The following is a 19,643-nucleotide window of genomic DNA, read 5'->3' as shown; positions in this document are numbered from 1 at the left end:
ACAAAACCTGAGCACTTCAGTCTCATCATTAAAAAAAAAAAACAACAAACCCCTTTTAAAGGCTAAACACTCATCATACGAGGTGCAATACTCATAGACATCAGTTCTTGGAAGAGTAGTTTGCAGGCATAGGGCATCCGAACCAAAGATATCTGGAAAGAGATTTCAAAAGGCTTGTGATAAACAGTCCTAAAGCATCAACTTCCACCACCCTCTACACAAATAACTCGTCAAGTTTTTGGCTCAAAAGTGAATCTGAAGTTACACATGAAAGCATTTAACAAGAATTGCTCACAGACAATAACAAAGCAAGAGGGAAGCTGAGACTGTCTGTAGAGGCTACACAACAGATATCCAGAACACATTTTTAATGTTAAAACCTGCAGCCAAGGGATCTGATCTTAAACAGGAGCCATTTAACAAGGAAATGTGCATAGCCAAGCATGCCTGATGTGCAGTAGATGCAGTTAAGATTTCCAGCACACATCTCTTCAATTACCCCAGTGCCATTGTTAAGAGTTGCAGCAGTCAGTCCCTAGCACAAGAACAAGCCTGTTTAAGGCAACTATTTTTATCGCTGCTGCCGCTCTCCCTTGACATAGTTCGGTAACTAAGCGCACACTACAGAGCTTTTTTTAATTAAAAAAAAAAAGCGCAACACAAAAGACCTCCCATGGGGACCCAGCTCTGCAAGCACAAATATCTTCATGGGGACAGTCACAAGGGTGACGGCTCTAGATTCCCATGATTCTGAGTTTTACTTCTAAAAATAAGCTCTCAAGCATTCACTTTTAAAGTCTCTGAAAACTCTGCACTGCAAAATACTTGAACAGCATTTCCTGCCAAGTGGTAAGCCAACGCTGTAAAATTAATAAGGCAACATCCAAATTAACTAGGCTACTATAAACACTTAAAACAGTTATGAAACTAAAATAGCAATTGTTCTGGTGCTTCTTTAAATATTTACTTCCCTATCCTCCTGTTCACCCGAGTGGCATTTCCTCTTAACCACAAAGAGAAACACTGGCTGATGAAAACCACGTGTACCTGAGTTTTATTACGGCATCCCCGGCATTCATAGGTGTGAGTCCTCGTGTTTGCAATTGCCATGATTCCACAGAGGTTACAGACGTGGACTTGGTATGGGTCTGAAGCTTCAAACAATCTTTCTCTCAAGAACTGGGCTGCTCCATGAGCAATCTGGCAATCTCGTTCCATTTCTCCAAAACGAAGGCCACCATCACTGAAAAGAAGAAAAGAAAACCTCAACTTTTGAGTTCACTGGCAAAATAGATCAGTTCTTGTTGGTGGAACAAGTAACTTGTCAGAAGCACAACAGTAGTATTACAAGGCAGGAGTAAAGCTGTGCTTTAATTTTCCTCTAACACCTCAGAATAGAACTGTTAGGGAGAATGCAAACACAGCAATTTGTAACTGCTGCTGAGCATTTCTAAAGCAGATGTCAGACAGCTAACAGCCACAGCACAACCATATAGCAAAATGAGGTAAACAATTAAAATCATTTTCTACTTATCTGTGGTGGGTTTAGCCTTGGCTGGCTGCCAGATGCCCACCAAGCAGCTCTCCCCCATGTCAACAGGACAGGGGGAGAAAAAATGGAAAAGCCCATGGGTCAGGATAAAAATAGGGAGATTGCTTACCAATTACCATCACAGGCAAAACAGACTCAGCATGGGGAAAATTAGTTTCATTTATTGCCCATTAAAAATGGAGTAGGATGGTGAGAAACAAAGAAAATGAAAAACATCATCTTCTCTACCTTCTTCCCAGACCCAACTTCACTCCTTCCTTCCCAACTCCTTCCTTCCCTCCCTGTGGTCACAGAGGGAATGGGGGCTGCAGTCAGTGCATTAACAGTTCCTCTCTGCTGCTCCTTCCTCATCACACTTTTTCCCTGCTCCAGCGTGGTGTCCCTCCCATGGGATAGTCCTTCACTAACTGCCCCAGCATAGGCCCTTCCCACAGGGTACCATCCTTCACAAACAGATTGCTGTAGCATGGGTCCCCCACAGATTACAGCTCCTGCCAGGAGCCTGCTCCAGCGTGGGCTTTCCACAGGCTGCAGGTGGGTATCTGCTCCACCATTAACCTCCACAGGCTGCATGGGAATCTCTGCTCCAGCACCTGGAGCACCTCCTCCCCCTCCTCCTTGTCTGACCTTCGTATCTGCAGGGTTGTTCCTCTCACGTTTTCTCACTCCTCTCTTGCACCTGCTGCACAGCATTTTTTTTACCCTTTCTTAAGTATGTTATCATAGAGGTGCCACCAGTGTCACTGATGGGCTCAGCTTTGGCCAGCAGCTGGTCTGTTGGAGCCAGCTGTAAGTGGCTGTGTCCAGCACAGGGCAACCCCTGGTCCTTTCTCAGAGACGCCACCCCAGCAGCACCTCCTCCTACTGAAACCCTGACACCTGCACCCAATACATCATCTTAAGCCAAACACATGAAAACGGGTGGCTAATTGGGGTGAGCTAATTAAGTTCCAGTTGCAAAGTTGAGGCAGCTAATTTTTAGGGCTAAAAACTTCAAAGAAGAAGAAAACACTGTATAGAAACTAATAAACATCCTTACCGAGATCTACCTTCCATGGGCTGTCTGTTAAGTATCTGGATTGGCCCTCTTGCACGAGAATGGATTTTGTCATCTACCATGTGTTTCAACCGCTGGTAATATGTAGGACCAATGAAGATCTGTGATGTGATTTTTCGACCAGTGAAGCCATTGTAGAGGACCTGAAGTAGTCAATGCAATTACTGAATCATATGCCTTACTATCCATAAAATGTGTATTAAAAAAGTAAAGTTAATTGATATTTTGATTATACCTCATTCCCTCTTAGATGATAGCCATAATCTGATAAAAGATTGGAAATCTTCTGCACATTGACAGCATCATTAAAAGGTGTGGCATCACCAATTTCTCCCTTGTTTGCAGACACCTACAGAGAAAAGATTTGCAAAAGCTCCTCAGATTTCTGAAGGACTGGTCAGACAACATTAAGCTGTTTCAAACAGTTTTAATTCTTAATGCCAGAACTTGAGATTCCATGCCCATGATAGTACCCTATCTGGCTTTGTTTATCAGCTACAGATTTTATAGTGAGATTTTTAAAAATACACAGTGTCAACAATTTTGCTACTCCTTTTCCTACATCTTGGGAAATGTTTGGAATAAATGCAACACATGAGAGAGTATGTTGTAGTCTGACTTGCTGGACAAAATTTACAGGATTGTAGGTCTTCCTTGAGAAACCTGCTTTTGCTATCAAGCAACTGGAGAGCAATCCTTATTTTTAGTGGATTAACACCTAACAAGGAGTAGTATCTTTAAAAAAAAGAAAAAAACCAAACCAAACATTTCAAATCATATTGCTCAGACATGCAGCATAAAAGATTCTTCTTACCTTCCCCTGAAGACACTCAATCAAGTGACCAATGGTCATACGGGAAGGGATGGCATGGGGGTTGATAATTATATCAGGTGTGATGCCTTCACAGGTGAAGGGCATATCCTAGAGCAGGGAAAGACAGTCAGTACTTCCAAGAACATCAGCTTTAAGAAAAGGGGTTCCATAGATTAAAATTAAATCTTTTAAAGCATTTCAAAGGCACCACAGAAGTACCACATAAGAAGAAGCTGTGTCCCTTTCTAAACATATTTTAGCTAAATTTAAGTCAATATATTGCACCCTAGTAGATACTCCACAGCCAACTCACTTAAGGCAATTCCAATGCTTAGAAGATCAGAGATAAAATGTCACTACCTCTTGCCTGTACTGGATACCACAGGTTCCTTTCTGACCGTGTCTGCTGGCAAATTTATCTCCAATTTGGGGGATTCTTACAGAACGTACCTGTAAGCCATAGGAAAACATTCAATTGGTAACTTAAAATACGGAACAAAAATGATTAAAAGTAGAAAGCACACATGTCAGTGCTCACCCTAATCTTGCAGAACTTGTATCCTTCCTGGTTAAGGGTTACCATGACCTGATCTACAATACCAGTCTCACTAGTTCGCAGAAAAGTGCTACAGTCTCTCTTTGTGAAACGTCTGTTAGTGCTTTCCAGTTCGTCTTCATTTTCTGGCAGCGTTACTGTTTTGCCAATGATGACATCATCCCCAGACACACGTACCCCAGGTGCTATTAAACCATCATCATCAAGTTTGTCATAGATTGCATGTCTCATACCTTGGGGAAAAAAAAGAAAAAAAACTAAGACTCCCAAATTTTTCAACATATTGACTTTGATGTTCTGTAGAAATTCAGCAAATCTGCTTGCAATTTCAGACTACTGCTAAAATGTCTAAAGATAGATTTATGCAATTATCTCATCTGATGTATTTTGCTATTAATACAGACATTTCTGCTATTTAGTATGTCCCAAAATAAAGACTGAATCAGTTCAACAACATTAACAACCTTGCCCACAAAAATTTAATTTAAAAACTCAGTTTTCATACACTCCTGTATCTTACCTTGGCAAGTTTCACGTGTAGGCTTTTCAAAAACTTCTTCTTGGTCATACCCTTTTTTGGACTCTTGCTCTTTGTAAGAGCGATAGAACACAGATCTGAAACAAAGTTATAAAGTCTCCAGTGAAACCAGCATCACTTTTCCTCATCTGTACATCTCAATTTCACTATAATCACCCTTTTATCACATATCATGGCTTCTGTTACTAACAACAACCAAAACAAATAATGTTCATATGCCACACCACCTTTCCTCTAAAGTCTTGTTAACCTTACCATCACTGAGGAGGGGAAAACAAAACCAAATAACACCCCCATCAAACAAACAAAAACCAGTTTCAGATGGCATTTTGATGGTCAATTTTCAGATATTGCCAAGGTACCTATAGATAACATGCTAACTTTTTATGAACTGCAGAGACCTTCGGATCTGCTTGACATCTCAAAAATAGTTATTATTCCTAAAGATTATTCACAACATCATCATACAATTCTCGTATTACTTTTCTCCTTATACCTGCCATTTTGCAAGCATTTTTAGGCTTCTACTGCTACCTTGCAGTGCCACACTCAGTACAACTGAGCTGCAGTGGAAAACTTTCAATTTATATAGGCTTCTTTCTGGGGCTACAGGGGTTTTTGTTTGCTGCCTCAGTTGCCAGCACACCGAAGCTAGCATCTTTCAGATAAATATTATCCATATTTAATTGCTCCTATACATGCAGGAGTTTCTATAAAAGCTTCATGTGAGGCACAGAAGTCTAACAGTCTCATACTTATTCTACACGGGAAGGCAGTAGATCCAAGACACCAAGCACACACTTCTTGGGCTCAACTTGGACAAAAGAAAATGAACAAAACTAGAAACCCATTGACCAGCTGTACAGCTAACCACAGCCATCTAAAAAACTGTAATGCACAAAGTCACGTCACTTGCCAGTTGTCCCAACAGCAGTTCCTACTAAGGAGAGGAACATACCAATCCTCACTGGTAGCAACTGTCATGCTACTAAAGACAAGACTGTCTTACAAAGCTGCAATATTGCCATTAAGGAGTTCATATAACTGGTGAGAGTGATATGAAAATATAACAGCAAAGAGTGGGAAGTCAGGTTAGGCAAAGGGTGAACCATTCCTCACTGTGTTTTGCTAAGATACACATTCACCATTTTCATTGTGCTGTTTCTGCCACCCCCGTTTAAAAAAAAAAAAAAAGCTTCTCAGGTTGGAAAGATTTGAGGAAAGGTGTCTTTCAGTGTAAGATGAACTTTTCTTGAGCCTCTGGACAACTCAATATACTTTTTTTTTCTTCCAAGCAGTTAAAAATATTTACAAAGTCTTACCTGAAAAAGCCTCTGTCAACAGCAGAACGGTTCATGATGACAGAGTCTTCCTGGTTATAGCCTGTGTATGATGCAATGGCTACAATCGAGTTGATACCTATAATACACAGAGCAAATACTTTGAAAGGATGCACACATACAAGACAGGCATTACTTGTAACTCAAAATAAGCTGCGTTCTCTACAGTGAAGCTGTTCTACCCTTTCTGAGCTAAAATCTCCACGTCCCACACACAAAAACCACCTAGTATCAGCAAATGCAACTTCTGGTAGAAAAGAGAGTCAAGAGTGACCCCTTGTGAAGAACCTAGCAAATACCAATACAGAAAATGCATTTTTCCAGTTAGATTTTAGTAGACTATATGGATAAAGTGGTTTCAGCTGCAACACTAGCAACGTACTTTTTGCAGTCTAGGTGGCCAGATATAGGTTAAATGTTAACTTGTAATTAATTTTTAAATTACATACATTTGCTAAATATTCAGGTATTCTACACACATTTGTGACATAGTTTAAACAAAACAGTAGTATTTTTGTTTAATAAACATATTTTGTTTAATAAACAGTAGTATTTTGTTTAATAAACATTAACTGACAACATACCTGCTGGTAACTCTCTAAATCGCAAGTACTCCATGGAGCGTGTTGTTACAAGGGGTTTCTGAGGATAATACAACACATGTGCCAGCGTATCCATACGAACATGAAAGTTTGTGATGTAAACTCCCATAGCCTGTTTACCCATAGCAGACTGGTATGTGTTCCTGGGAGACTAGACAGATAAGGAAAGACCAGTATATAAAGCTCTTTACACATACACCTGTGAGTTTTCTATCAACTTTAAAAGCAGGATGTCAGAAATGATGCACTGACCTGGTTGTGATCAGGGAAAGGGATAATAGATGCACATACTCCCAGGATCATAGATGGGTGAATCTCACAGTGTGTATATGTTGAACAATATGCCACCCCTTTCTCTTGCAAGTCATCTGGAGTCATTGCCAGCATCACCGTCTCTTCTTCCAGTGTATCAATGTACTCTACTACACCACTGGCCACAAGATCCTGCCAACTGAATAGCCAATGTCTGAAATACTCAACTAACATATAAAATGTGTCTCTTCAGCAGTAACAAGAACAAGCACTTTCCTGGCTTATTACTACTACCACTGCATCAGTGTGATAAAAAAAATGAATTAAGCTACCAGGCAGAGAAAGCATCTTTGCGCTGCACAAAGCTTTAAACATTTCTCTCTCCAACCTAACGGAACTTGCAGCTTCCAAGACAGAAAATTAGATATTCAGTTGAATTTCAGGAACACATCTCACCTGTAATTGTTATACTCTCGTTCCTTCAGTTGGTCAATATGCCTTTTCTTCAACAGCAACTTCTGTTTTTCCACAATTAGAAGGGGTCGACAAATTCTGCCTGCATCAGTATAGATGCGGATTTCTCGCTCACGAATATCCCTAATCATTGAGACCTGTACGAGAAAGCAGCACCCCGTGAGTAGAAAGTCTCAGCCTGGAATCAAAACTATGGAACACAAAACAGGATAACAAAGATCCCCCTAAAGCAAAGGCCTTACAGGTGCTATCAGCAGCACAGAAAAAACATTAACACTCCTACAAACAGAAGCATTTCAAGAGACTATTTTCAGCTGTTTTTTCAACTGGTTCCTCTTTAAAAAAAAAAAACAACAACCACACCCACACACAAAAAAAAACCCATAAAAAACCCCAAAAAACAAACCAAAACAAAAAACCCACAACCAAAAAACAAATCACACACAACATCAAACAAACAAAACCCCAAAAGCACCAAACCCCCAAAAACTCCCCCCCCCCCAAAAAAAAACCCCAAGCAAAGTGAAGTATGTTCAGAAAGAGACTTGCAAATAGTGCTATTTGGAGCTTGCAAAGTAGTATCACGGCATTATCCTCTTTCATCTAAAAAGACACCCAAACTCTAGATGTAAAATTTATACCTCCGACACAATGATGTCCATCTGACGACGGAGCTTCCTTAGGGTATTCATGAGCTGCTCTGGATCTTTGTGTATTCCTACCCAGCAGCCGTTAACAAAGATCTTGGTAGCACTAGAAAGAGGGAAAACCAAACAAATTTAAGAAAAAAATATCCAGAATCTTGGAGTGGAATAAAAAGCTTAAGTCTGTTTAAACAGTTTCATTTGCACATACTCAGCTATTGCTGCTGGAGATATTTCTTCCAGATTCTCCATACTCCACTCTTCCAAGAATTCCAAAATTGGGGATGGCTGAGACCCCACAGAAATGTAAGCCATCAGGGCTAAGTTCTTCACAAGTCCTACTGCATGACCCTAGAAGAAACACAAAGCTAACTTGCATTTCTAAATCAAGAGATTCCCCCAAGAAGAGCTGAGAACTTAAACTTTGAGTCCTCAAGGAACTGGACATAAAACATGCTATTTACTTTATTGATTTCTACCATTTAACTACAGAGTTAACTATAAAGCTAAATATTCATGTCAGCATTTCAAAAAAAGTGCAAGTGATCATCACAAGTGCCATGGCTGTAAAACGACTAGCCAATAAAAGCAGTAAGGCATGAGTAAGTACTCACATAAACATTACTTTCATTACCTCTGGAGTCTCAGCAGGGCAAACCATTCCCCACAGTGTATTGTGCAGCTGTCTGGGCTTTGCTAGTTTACCATCTCTACCAATTGGAGAATTCAGGCGTCTCAGATGGGAAAGCGTAGATGCAAAAGTCAGGCGGTTTAACACCTGCACATAGTAGGAATTCAGTTAGTCAAAGCTTCTTAAGGGTGTTGTTGACAGGCATCATGATACATTAGAGGAAAGGATCAATGCCCTCTAGAAATTACTTCAAAAGAACTAAAATAGCTCTGATTTTTGTTAGCTACACTTTTTAGTTCACCTCCATTAATCTTAGACTAAGTTTACCCTTAAAATCTGGTTTTTGTAGCTTACTCTGATCAGGTAACTAGAATGAGTGATACTCATAAAAATATTTTTTAAGCTGCATTTTCACCAGGAGGGTTTGCCAGTACAATAACACACAGATCTTTTCAAACTCAGTTTGAAAAACTAAGATGACTTAGTTATTAGGAGCAAATCAGCATTTACATTCTTCTCAGAGTCTGCTCAAGGCTTCTCAAAAATTTAAGAAAATTTAATTTTACAGCCTGAAACCTGAGAGTTTATTTAAAAAGCAAAACAAGCCCCTCAAACACATACACTAAACAACACACCATCCAGGGACAGCTACCATCTTCACCCCTTTCCTAACTTTGCCTTCCCCAAATTATGATCCCACCAAAGCTCCAGACAACAAAATGTGCTGGCACTTAAAAACTCTCACCTCTTTCCTGTTTTCACCTTTATGAGAAACAAGCTCAACTAAGCACTGCTCTGGGCAATAACATCAGTGCTCCTCATCATTAGCTGTGGAATACATAACTGTTATATTACAAGGTGTCACACAAGTTTCTTTAACCACCTGTGAAGCACTAGAAGTAATTAAAGGAAAGAAATCCATCCTCCCTAAAGATTCCCTAGGAGTAGAACTTGACCAGATACACAAGCATATGCTCTAACACAAAAAGTCTTTACAAGAGTTACACCAACTGTTTAGCAGAGAACACAACAGCTAGAACCAAAACCAAACAACAACAAAAAAAGAAACCCCACATCAGACTCAACTATTTGGATCTTCATCTGTTTCAGCTAAGGAAGTTTCCTTTTAAAAATGGTTCTATTTAACATACAACAGGCATGGCTGCCAAGCAGTGTTAAACTCTTCCATGATATAGTTTTACTCTTATGTAAACCCCACAAAATGCTACCATGCCTTATTCAGCTATTGTACCTGAGATACACCTGCTCTGGCCTGATGAGCTTTCTTCTGGTCACCCCAGTTTCCAGTTGCCAATGAATACTTCAAACCATCTGAAATAATTCTTGTTTTAATTGCCAGTTCCAAGTTGAAATCTTTGCCTCTGTCAATAAACTTTTGTGCATATATTCTCACTTCCTTCAGCAAATTCTTAAACATTCTGTAGAAGAAGATGCCAAGAAACATGATTAAACAGTACTGTTGCAATTCAGCCTACCCAGCACTATTTGGAAAAAATGTCACTGGCCTCCTGAACAGAAGCAAGTAATTTTTAACCAGACAAGGAAGGGGGAAAAAAAACAAATCAAATTAACCTGGCGGTGAACGTGCACAAAATATGCTTCAAAACAAGCTGATGCTAGCCAGCTACTATTAGAGGAAACTTACCCACTCCATGAAAAAGTCATCATCAGATACAGGCTGTGTTGCCCAAGACCGGGGATCAGACACAATAGAATAGTCTGATTGATTTAGAAGCAAAGAGTTGGCAATGCCTCTACCATTAATTACCTCCAAAGAAAACGTATGTGTTATAGTTACCCTCTGAACAGGAAAGCTAACAGTGGCCCAGCAAGATCCAGTCTTTTGTTGCCATAATGATCTCTGTCATCAAGCTCTCTTCTTCCCAATGCTGCCAGCAACAATCTATGAACCATATACCTAGGCAAGTAAGACAGTTTATGTTTTAAACTGACAGCAGACATTCACAACAAAGATTACATGCTTTCATAGATAAATCAGTGAACTGTTTCCTAAAGGCTGTCCAATCTAGATCTTTAGGATACTGCTGTCCTAAAACAGACCTCTTCAGCACATACTTCCTTAGAGGTGAATGACCCACTGAAAGTTCAAGTAACTACAGAGAGAAGATAATATTTACATCATGATGGCAATGCTTCTTCTGCTACATGTCTGTCCTGTACTCTAATATGGGCTATGTTTAAGCACATGGAATCAGGAGTAAAATGGTAAGTCTCCTGATGCTACGGTTCATCTGCATACCAGTAAGCAGGGATCAAGAGGATGTGCTAATAGTTTTAAACAGTGGGTTTACATTACAAACAGCTTATCAGTAGTTATCTACACATTAGTTATCAATCTCTATATGTTGTCCATGTAACACGATGTCAAAAAAAGAGTCATTTATCACTATCATCACATCTAACTTAAGATCCAGAAGGCATTGGAGGCTTGTTTTGTTTCAATTTTTTTTTCTGTTTTATCAATATTTGCATTTTCTCAGCTACAAAAATATACCAGTGCCCTAAAGTTTATCACTCGAGTATCCAGAAGACTGAGGTTAAAAAACAAACTTCCATTTAGTGCGTTCTTCCAATCATACACATATATGTGAATAAAATCCGTATTCAGGGTCCATCTGCAGATGTGTGACAGAAAATACTGACGTACCCTAGAAAATATGCCTTTTTCGTTTCACAGAAGTCACTGACACCAACATGCGGGAGCATTTCTTTCTGCAAGACTTCTTTAGCGTACTTGATTCTCTTTTCTTTGGTGACACCTGGCTTTGCACCTCTTGATCCAATGAAGTTCAGAGCAACATTTTGCTCCTGAATGACAAACGCTTCATCCAGAGAAGGTTTGACCTAATGCACAAAATACAGCAAAATCCTGTAGCATCCAGTGCCTGTTAGGGTTGAAGGAAACTACGCAGTAGTTTGCTAATGATTCTTTTCAGAAACTGCTAATTACTGATCCAGTTCTTTCTGGCTTTACTATAGTAGCTCTTTCAAGAGCAGCAGAAAACAGTAATGGAGCACACAGAAAGCACACAAAAAATAGTTTAGGCTTCAGAAAATAGTTCTCATTCAAGTACATTCTAGGCCTATTGCTGCTTCAGGCATAAATTGGGATTTTACAATTAAAGTCAATGGCAGCAGGATAAGACACTACCTCTCCAAATACATATTAACTCTTTAAAATTTCCATTGCACTTCATTCACTTAAAATACTCATTAGAATAGGTTTAGACAGAGAACTGTTGACATTTTTAATAGACAACCCACAAAAATAATAGAGTAATAAATTACAAATGGAAAATGAACAATACTTTGAATGATGATTAGCCACACCTACACATCACCAAATGTCAAGCCAGGAAATAACTTATTTAACATATATTACCATTTCCATCATTTCTGGATCTTCAAAATCATATATTATGTGCTCTAAAATGTCCCTGTCAGACACAAAGCCTAGTGCACGAAAGACAATTATGATGGGGACTTCTTGTTTGATATATGGCAAAGTTGCTACAATGCGCTGACCAATAGCACTCTTCTTTGCACCCTGAAAAGATGGGGAAAAACATACATTAGTCCTTTGTCAAAAAATAGAACGCAGCTTGTTTGGATTTTCTAAAAACTCATTTACAGTAATTCTAAAATTATTTTTTAGGCTTGCCCTAAAACCTGCCACAAATTGAGTCTTCATTTCAATCCTCAAATTATTTGTCCCAGAGACAGGCATAATCTATGACAAACAGAATACGTTTTAATTTAATTTTACCTTCTTTACAACTTAGCATCAGAAGAAGTTTCTTCTCAAAATCCCAAAAGTAAATGACATGAGGAGACAGGACAGTAATAAAACTCCTAAAACAATCTTTACTGTAAGCCCCAGGGCAGGGATTATTACTGCTTAGACATACCTGCCCACCTCTGGCCAGCATGCTAACCCATATAGTACTTGTTGGTCGAGAGGAATTTTCCAGACAAGATCTACACTCTCCTGTGTAGGCATATTTTGAATCTTTCTTTGCAAACACATACACTGTGTTTGTAGCCATTTTCTCTTGAGCAATCAGAACCTGTGTTAGAAACAAGAACACTAGTAAATAATTGACAAAAATGCATGCTGCAAGTAACAAACACAGCGTGTTTCTACTATTCCTCCAGGTGTCTTAACTTTCAGAGCACTGCACGGCATGAAGTCAATTTGCCGAACTCAGTTGGATTATACTCTACATTTTAAAAATATAGTATTAAGTAAAACATACACCTAGTTAAAACAAAATAACCAAAACAGAAGACTCTGAGAGCACTGTTCTCTATGATGTACTTACTGCACCTGTTAGTTGTGCTGAGACATTTCTGTTAGCTTTAGGCACAACACTGATAAAGAAAGCATTTCACTATCTGTTTCCAAGGCCAACGCACTACACAGGCATTTAAATTTAAATGCCATCTCCAATGGTCAAAGCCAGATTTATTTTTTTTCCCCAAGAAGAAGAATACAATTCTATTTCCTTTGCTCCACGTGTCAGTTACAAAAAAATGGCAGTTTCACTGGTGAGGCAGAAGCATGGAGAGGATATGATTTGCTAAAGCTGAATCCATAACAATGGAGGGAAGAACCTATTCTGATTATAAAATGCATCTATACATCTGTGAACAAACTGGAGGAGACTCCGAGTGAAGAAGTACCTCATTTTAGAGTGCATGCTGCTCTGCAATGTTGAAAATGGGAAGGAAAATATCTGGAGTACTTAATGGCATTCAATGCAAAACAGTTTATGAAACTGAAGAAGGGAAACATGCCTCAGAGAAGAAGAAAAGGTGGCTCAAGAAAGTCTTACAGAGGACTAAAAGCCCATCTTTCTACAAGATTATGAGTGCCCGCAGTAACTGTGATACGCTGGAATAAAAGTGATTATGCTCCTGGCAAAACATATGGAAATAAGTAACAGAACTTTCAGTGTCTGTAAAGACGACTGTGCAAGGTATAATCCCTTACCTTTTCTGATCCATTAATGATAAAGTAGCCACCAGGATCAAGTGGGCATTCATTCAGTTCACAAAGATCACGGTCAGTTAAGCCATTCAACAAACAGTATGTTGAACGTAACATAATAGGAATTTTTCCTATAAAAGTTTTCTGATGCTGTGTCTGTAACTGATCCTCCCCTTCTTTAATAACTGTCTTAGTTATATCCACATACAAGGGGGCTGAATACCTGCAGAATAAAAACACCGTTGTATTATCTGTCAGTTATTACTCCAGGTTGTATAGAAGGATAACAAATGCAGTCATTCAAGCACTCACTGGTAATATTAAGCATTATTACTAAATCACTAATTATCATCTGGATTTAACAACTAGACATCAACATTTAAATAGAGCAGTAATTATTACATTTTTAAGGAAGTACTAAATTGAAAAAGACTATCAATTAATAATGCAGGGCCAGTCCTTCATTGTGTTTATCCACTACAGAGTTCATTCTTACGTAAGGTTTCTCAGTCTGGCTTCATTGGGCATCATAGGTGAGGGTGCTCCATCTCTTTCCCAATGTGTAGGTTTGGAGAGATAGATTTGTTCAAACTTCAACAGATACCGGGGCTAGAAAACAAGAAGACATTTACCTGTAATGGAAGAAACATCCACTTTGGTTGTTCAAGAGTGGCCCTAGAGCTTAATACCCAATGCTGCCACATGTCCTCAGCTCCAGGTATGGAAACAATCCCTCTTCAGATGACTAGATCACAAAAGCACTCAAAAACTTTCAATAATTTCTAAACACCTCATTAATAAAAAAACAAAGGAAACTGAAGGGTCAAAACCATTGGTAAGAGAAGAATAAAGTACCCAAATACGTCTTCCTATAAAATAACTAACAAACTCGAAATCTGCCAAGGCAGTGAATATATTAACAAATAGAATACGCCTTACGTATGCCTATTTAGCTATTTATTGCTTATGTAACTTTAGCTAAAACTGCTAGTTTTATGATGCAAAAAGGTAAACCTGCTCCAACACACACAATGAGATAACTGACATATCAAAAAAAGGTGTGAGTTTTTGTAAAGGCTTGCTCCCATGCATTAAACATTAAATTTAATAGCTTTGTTTTAGTTCCTCAGAAATCCTTTCACGTGTTACAGTGAAACCATGGGCATGAAAGGACAGGTATCTTTCAGCAATAGAATAATTCTCAGGACCTTCATTTTGCTCCAAGAGCCACTCACCCCTCAGAATCCTACTGCAATGGGATTTAGAACATTCAGTTCACTTAAATCAAAAGCCTTGCATTTAAAATAAAGGGTAAAAGTTTTAAAACAATACTTTTATCAAAGTGCATTTGCGTATCTGGCAGGGGGAGCTAGAATTTAAAAGAAAGCAGTTACACAACAGTAGCTTTGTTCAAGTGTTTCATATGTGTGGTGCACAAGCATGCTGAGGCAACTTGGCTCTTGGCCTCCTTGCATGCAAAAGGACCTAGAGATGAGCCACTCTACTCACAAAGCGTTCCTTCACAGACCAAAATCAAGGGGGGTAGAGAAACAACCAAATCATCAGACCTGCACGTATACAATTTGAAAGGCTTGTTTTCTGCAAGTTACTATTTCCCACCATGTCCCTTTGCAGAACAGAAGCTAACACAAATAAAGAACTATGGTGCTGCCACCCCAACTAAGTATCTGCCTAGAAGCCAGCTGAGAATATCTTTCACTAAAGCAACACCTGAATTCCATGCAGGCATTTTACCATATCTCAGCCATAAGGACTCCGCTGTAGCAATACCACCAAAGCAACACTTGCTCTAGCAGAGCAAGCTCCAATGCAGGGAAAAAGAAGTCAGCTTACGGTTTATATCACAAGTTGTTTTAGCCTTTCTAAAATCTATTTTTAAAGTCCTCATATTCAGCCCTTTCTCTGAACTCACCACTAAAGGCAAAGGTGCAAGTTACCCATCCCATACCTGTTGTCTTGCACAGAGCCACAGAAAGCACCTTTTTAACATCTCCACTAGGTGGTTTTGTTTCGTCTAGAGATAAAACAGATTATTGCATCCATTTATCAAAAGAACACAGTTTTCAGACAAACTGAAGTGTCATTGCTGCTCTATCCACAAGATATACTAATAACTAGCTTTCTGTATTCAGGATATTCTCTCTTACTTATTACTAACCAAAACTGCTACCAGAGAAAGATAACCGTTATCAGTAACTGAAAACACAGCAAGTTGGGTAACACCAGTTCCTAGGATGATTCTATAGGATCAGTAGACAAAGTAAGACTTGAATTATCAGAAAAGACCTGAAAACAATTATTTCAAAAAGGCACAAAGGCTTCCTAAAATAGTAGGTGGCAGAGACTTGTTGGCAAACATTTTGTAGGCCAAAAAACCTCTCTCAATTCTTACCCAAAGAAACACCTTTTTCCTGGATTTGCAGCAGCAGCCACGTATAGCACCAAGTTTCCCAAGTTCTCATGCAAGCACTCTCAAGAACAACACATTTACCAGTAATTACTATCTCTGAGCACGGTTGTTAGACCCTCTGATGTGCTATACATTGCCCAAATTGCCTTCAAAATTTGAGACTGAGAAATGGAGGGAAAAAGAATCAAATTAGTCCAATACAGTCTCCTTAAATTAATCCAGGATCTTCAAATGAGGCAAGCATTTGCCTGCAAGTGACTCTAAAGGAAAAAGCAAGTTTCCTTTTTTCATATCTAGACCTATTCCTAAAAACTTTAATTTGATAAGAAACTAACCTCTGTGATTTGAAAAAGTAAAATACTAGCTTTTGGGCAAAAAGAAGCAAGGCACATACCATGCTTGCGATCGGAACCTTAGCCACATACAGCGCATATAGCAACTGCAGAACTGCACAGCTAGAGAATTCTGCAATAATATACATAGAATAACAGAAGAAACATTAAGGCTAGAATTACAGCAAGAGAAATGCTTATGAACTGTTTGTCTAACAAAGAAACTCAGTTATTCTCTCTACAGGATAGTTGTTTGCCTGCAAAAAATGCAAAGGTACAGTCAAACTGTGTAACAAATTCAACGCTCAGGTGTCCTAAAGTTCCTTTAAATCTCTACAGGGAAGCAGCAAGGTAGTGACTGATAGCAGGGGAACAGATCACTTATGGAACAGGAATCATACCACATGAGGGACAAGGATGAAAGCACCACAGCCGCTGTAGAAGGTGCACACCCATTGCAGAAGAGTCATCACACAGCACAGACCTTAGACAATTTGTTCTCCTTTGGAACATGGTGCCAATGGAAGATGATGAGCAAGAGCGCCCTTTGAAAACCTGGACCTAACTTCAGCCGAAGAAAGCTAACAGAGAACTTTTCAGCCATAAACCTTTCTTGCTATGGTAAAGCTACTGAAAGTCAAAACCCCACCAAAACATGATTCGCTTTTGGCTACCTGACTTGCTTTACTACATCCCTGTCAGTGCAGTTTCATACAGTAACTGACAACATGAGCTGCAGCAGCCAATTGTTCTTGGTCATTTCTCAATTCAACCAACAATTTAACCAGCGGGAGAGAGTAACTCTATAGGAGAAGAAAGTTCAACTCCATGGATAACAAAGCTCTTGCATGTGTTTCTCAGCCATATAACTGACTATCTGGAAACTTGGCCACATACCTCATAGACTCCAAAGAGTTCATACTTCTGTCCTATTGACTGACCAGTGTCCTAACTCAGATGTATTTCCATGTCTTGAGATGGGGGATGACTAAAACCCACCTAAAACCATTTTGCACTGTAAAAACACACCACCTCTGCCAGGGGTCTCCACTTACCGGCTCTTCCACTTCTCCTGTGGCATGCTGGGCTTCCGCTTGTAAATCAATTGGTGGAGCATCTTCAACAATTCTCTGCACAGACATCTGAATAAACTCATCAAAAGAATCCAACTGTTGCCTGACTAAACCCTTTTCATCAAAGTAGGAGCTAAAAAAAAAGTGCATTAATGAATAAGAGATCTTAATTTAATTCATGTACTTCATACATCAACAAGCTTAAGATGTATTTATTACAAAACCTTCAAAAGCCATGAAATACAGTACAGTATCAAACACAGCCACTTTTCCCAAGGCATGAGTTCCAAACACAGATGCTCAAAAATGCTAAACAATTCTTTCTCAGTGTTTGAAGGCACTGACACTACAAAGTGAGACTTGCTGCCACGTCTTGGCTATGCCATGACTGTATGCATAGTCTACCTTAAATTAGAAGGGAAACGTGATGATTGAAACCTCAGTAAAAGTGGCTTCAGCTAAAGTTTTCAACAATGTATGTAAATTACTTTGCTTTAAATAATGTTCCAAGCTGCAGTAAACTGAGTGCATGCCCCTAAGTCAAGGTAACAGTTCTCAGAACTTTTCTTAGCTTGGATCCCCTCTGTTCCAATCACAGAGATTCCCAGCTTCACTCCTTCTCCAGATTTCCCCTAGCCTTTGTGTCACCCAGCTTCAACCCAGCACAACCTAACTGTAAAAATCAAGGCCTAAATTTAAAGCCCGACATCCTAACTTTCAATGGGATGAACCCACACTACCTCAGCTTTTGCTCCATCGCTACCAAGATCTCTAGAGAAAACTGGTGAGAACTACCTCACTAACAATAACCTCAGGCTTCCCCAAGAAGGGAAACACACCCTTGGCTATTGTGCTGTTGCCACGGTGATTCTTGCCAGCACAGTCTGCTATTGCACAAAGGGAAGAAGGAAGGGAAAGGGCAACCTGTATCACAGAATGGTTGAGGTTGGAAGGGATGTCTGGAGGTCATCTTGTCCTATCATCCCACTCAAGCAGGGTCACCTAGAGCTGACTGCCCAAGACCGTGTCCAGATGGCTTTTGAATACCACCAAGGACTCCATAACCTCTCTGGGCAACACGTGCCAGCGCTCGGTCACCCTCACAGTAAAACAGTGTTTCCTTATACGGAGTGCGGTGCAGCCTCAGCTGAAGGACTTGCCTCAGTTACCCCCCATCTGACTGAAAGCAAAGGTAGCACTCTTCACTGGGCTGCAAAAGAAAGGACCTCCCTTCTGCCTCCAAAGTTTCTCATTTCTGCTCTCCAACCAGACTGCTTGACGGACCACCCCCACAGATCTACTGTTCTGTTTACAACTACCGCCCTAAGACACCAGTCATATACATATTATAAATGATGCAATTAGTAAGAGAAACACTTTTTACTAGGTTCCAGACAGCATCCCACTCATTGGCAGTCACAAGAAGCTGCAGATCCTGGATGTTCACCTCTTGCTAGAAAAACACTAACATTGTGAAATAGCCAAGTACTGATTTCCTAATGCCAGCATCATCTGTGAGAGTAGTGGGTAAAATCATGTGCTTGATATGGAATCAAAACAAATTTTTACTTCATTCAAAACAGTGTACCCCACTGGGGGTCAGTAGGGCTTCGTAATCCCTAATGACAAGCCTGCTGTTTCTGCTTAAAGCCCTTCTGCTCTGAAAGTAATAAATTTAGCATAAGCAAGCTTGCAGCTTCCATGACATGCTGCTAGCAAAGCGGATGTCACCTGTGAGACCAAGAGCACATATGCTGAAGTGTTAAGAACAGTGAGTTTCAAAAAGTCACCTAATAACGATCCAGCAGGCTTCTTGCCACAAGTCAGGGGTGATTTCATCATCGTCTTCATCATACTGCATATCTGCCGGGGAAGCACAACGCTGAAGTCAGGCTCCAACCACCTCAGTGCCTCTCCTCGCCTGCTGAGGAGGGGGCCGGCACACGGCGGGCTGGGGGACCTTCCTGCACCCCAGCAGCGCCCCTGGCCGCCCGAGGGCCGCAGGACCCTGCGGGAGACCCCACCGCGGCAGGAGCACCCCCACCCCCACCGCCGCCTTCTGCGGGCCCTGCGCGCGCCCAACGGCTCCGCTGCCCCCCCCCCACCCGGCTGAACGGGGGAAAAGGCCCAGCGGGGAACGGCCTGCAGCCGCAGCACCCTCACCTTCGTCCGCGTCGTACATGATGGCGGCGGGAAGAGCCGCGGGCGGCGGCGACCGAGAGAGGAGCGAGGAGGACGGCGGAGCTCAGCACCGAGCACCCGGACGAGCGTCGGCAAGAGGGCGGCGGAGCGGCGCCTGCGCACCCTGCTCACGT

The 19,643-nt window shown here is 40.4% G+C and overlaps 1 protein-coding gene across 2 annotated transcripts; it reads right to left on the bottom strand.

The window, feature by feature from the left end:
• POLR2B (RNA polymerase II subunit B) lies at positions 1 to 19,564 on the bottom strand. Of its 2 annotated transcripts, none has more exons than XM_059818143.1 (25): positions 19,492 to 19,564; positions 19,119 to 19,191; positions 17,311 to 17,461; positions 13,989 to 14,101; positions 13,496 to 13,715; positions 12,411 to 12,569; positions 11,885 to 12,049; positions 11,150 to 11,346; positions 10,280 to 10,399; positions 9,713 to 9,899; positions 8,464 to 8,607; positions 8,041 to 8,180; positions 7,827 to 7,938; positions 7,168 to 7,322; positions 6,712 to 6,925; positions 6,442 to 6,610; positions 5,840 to 5,936; positions 4,500 to 4,594; positions 3,962 to 4,212; positions 3,784 to 3,873; positions 3,424 to 3,531; positions 2,845 to 2,958; positions 2,592 to 2,752; positions 1,048 to 1,243; positions 1 to 152 (listed from the first exon to the last, which is right to left on the bottom strand). In XM_059818143.1, the coding sequence occupies exons 1-25, from the start codon at positions 19,508 to 19,510 to the stop codon at positions 63 to 65; spliced, it is 3,540 nt and encodes a 1,179-aa protein (XP_059674126.1). In that variant the 5' UTR covers positions 19,511 to 19,564; the 3' UTR covers positions 1 to 62. The 2 variants fall into 2 exon arrangements, with proteins under 2 accessions (XP_059674126.1, XP_059674125.1); XM_059818142.1 differs by having other exon boundaries at positions 6,712 to 6,910; positions 19,492 to 19,524.
• Positions 19,565 to 19,643: the final 79 nt, after the last annotated feature.

The sequence above is a fragment of the Gavia stellata genome, chromosome 5 (genome assembly GCF_030936135.1).
Source record: "Gavia stellata isolate bGavSte3 chromosome 5, bGavSte3.hap2, whole genome shotgun sequence".
NCBI classification, from domain to species: Eukaryota; Metazoa; Chordata; class Aves; order Gaviiformes; family Gaviidae; genus Gavia; species Gavia stellata.
This window is presented reverse-complemented; position numbering and strand designations above follow the sequence as displayed.

Excerpts from the sequence above, each read along its gene's own strand:
- POLR2B (XM_059818143.1), bottom strand. Across the intron at positions 12,050-12,410 it reads TGCTGGCCAGAGGTGGGCAG|GGTGCAAAGAAGAGTGCTAT; the intron begins GTATGTCTAAGC and ends CCATCTTTTCAG. Across the intron at positions 7,939-8,040 it reads TCTCCAGCAGCAATAGCTGA|TGCTACCAAGATCTTTGTTA; the intron begins GTATGTGCAAAT and ends CCCTCTTTCTAG.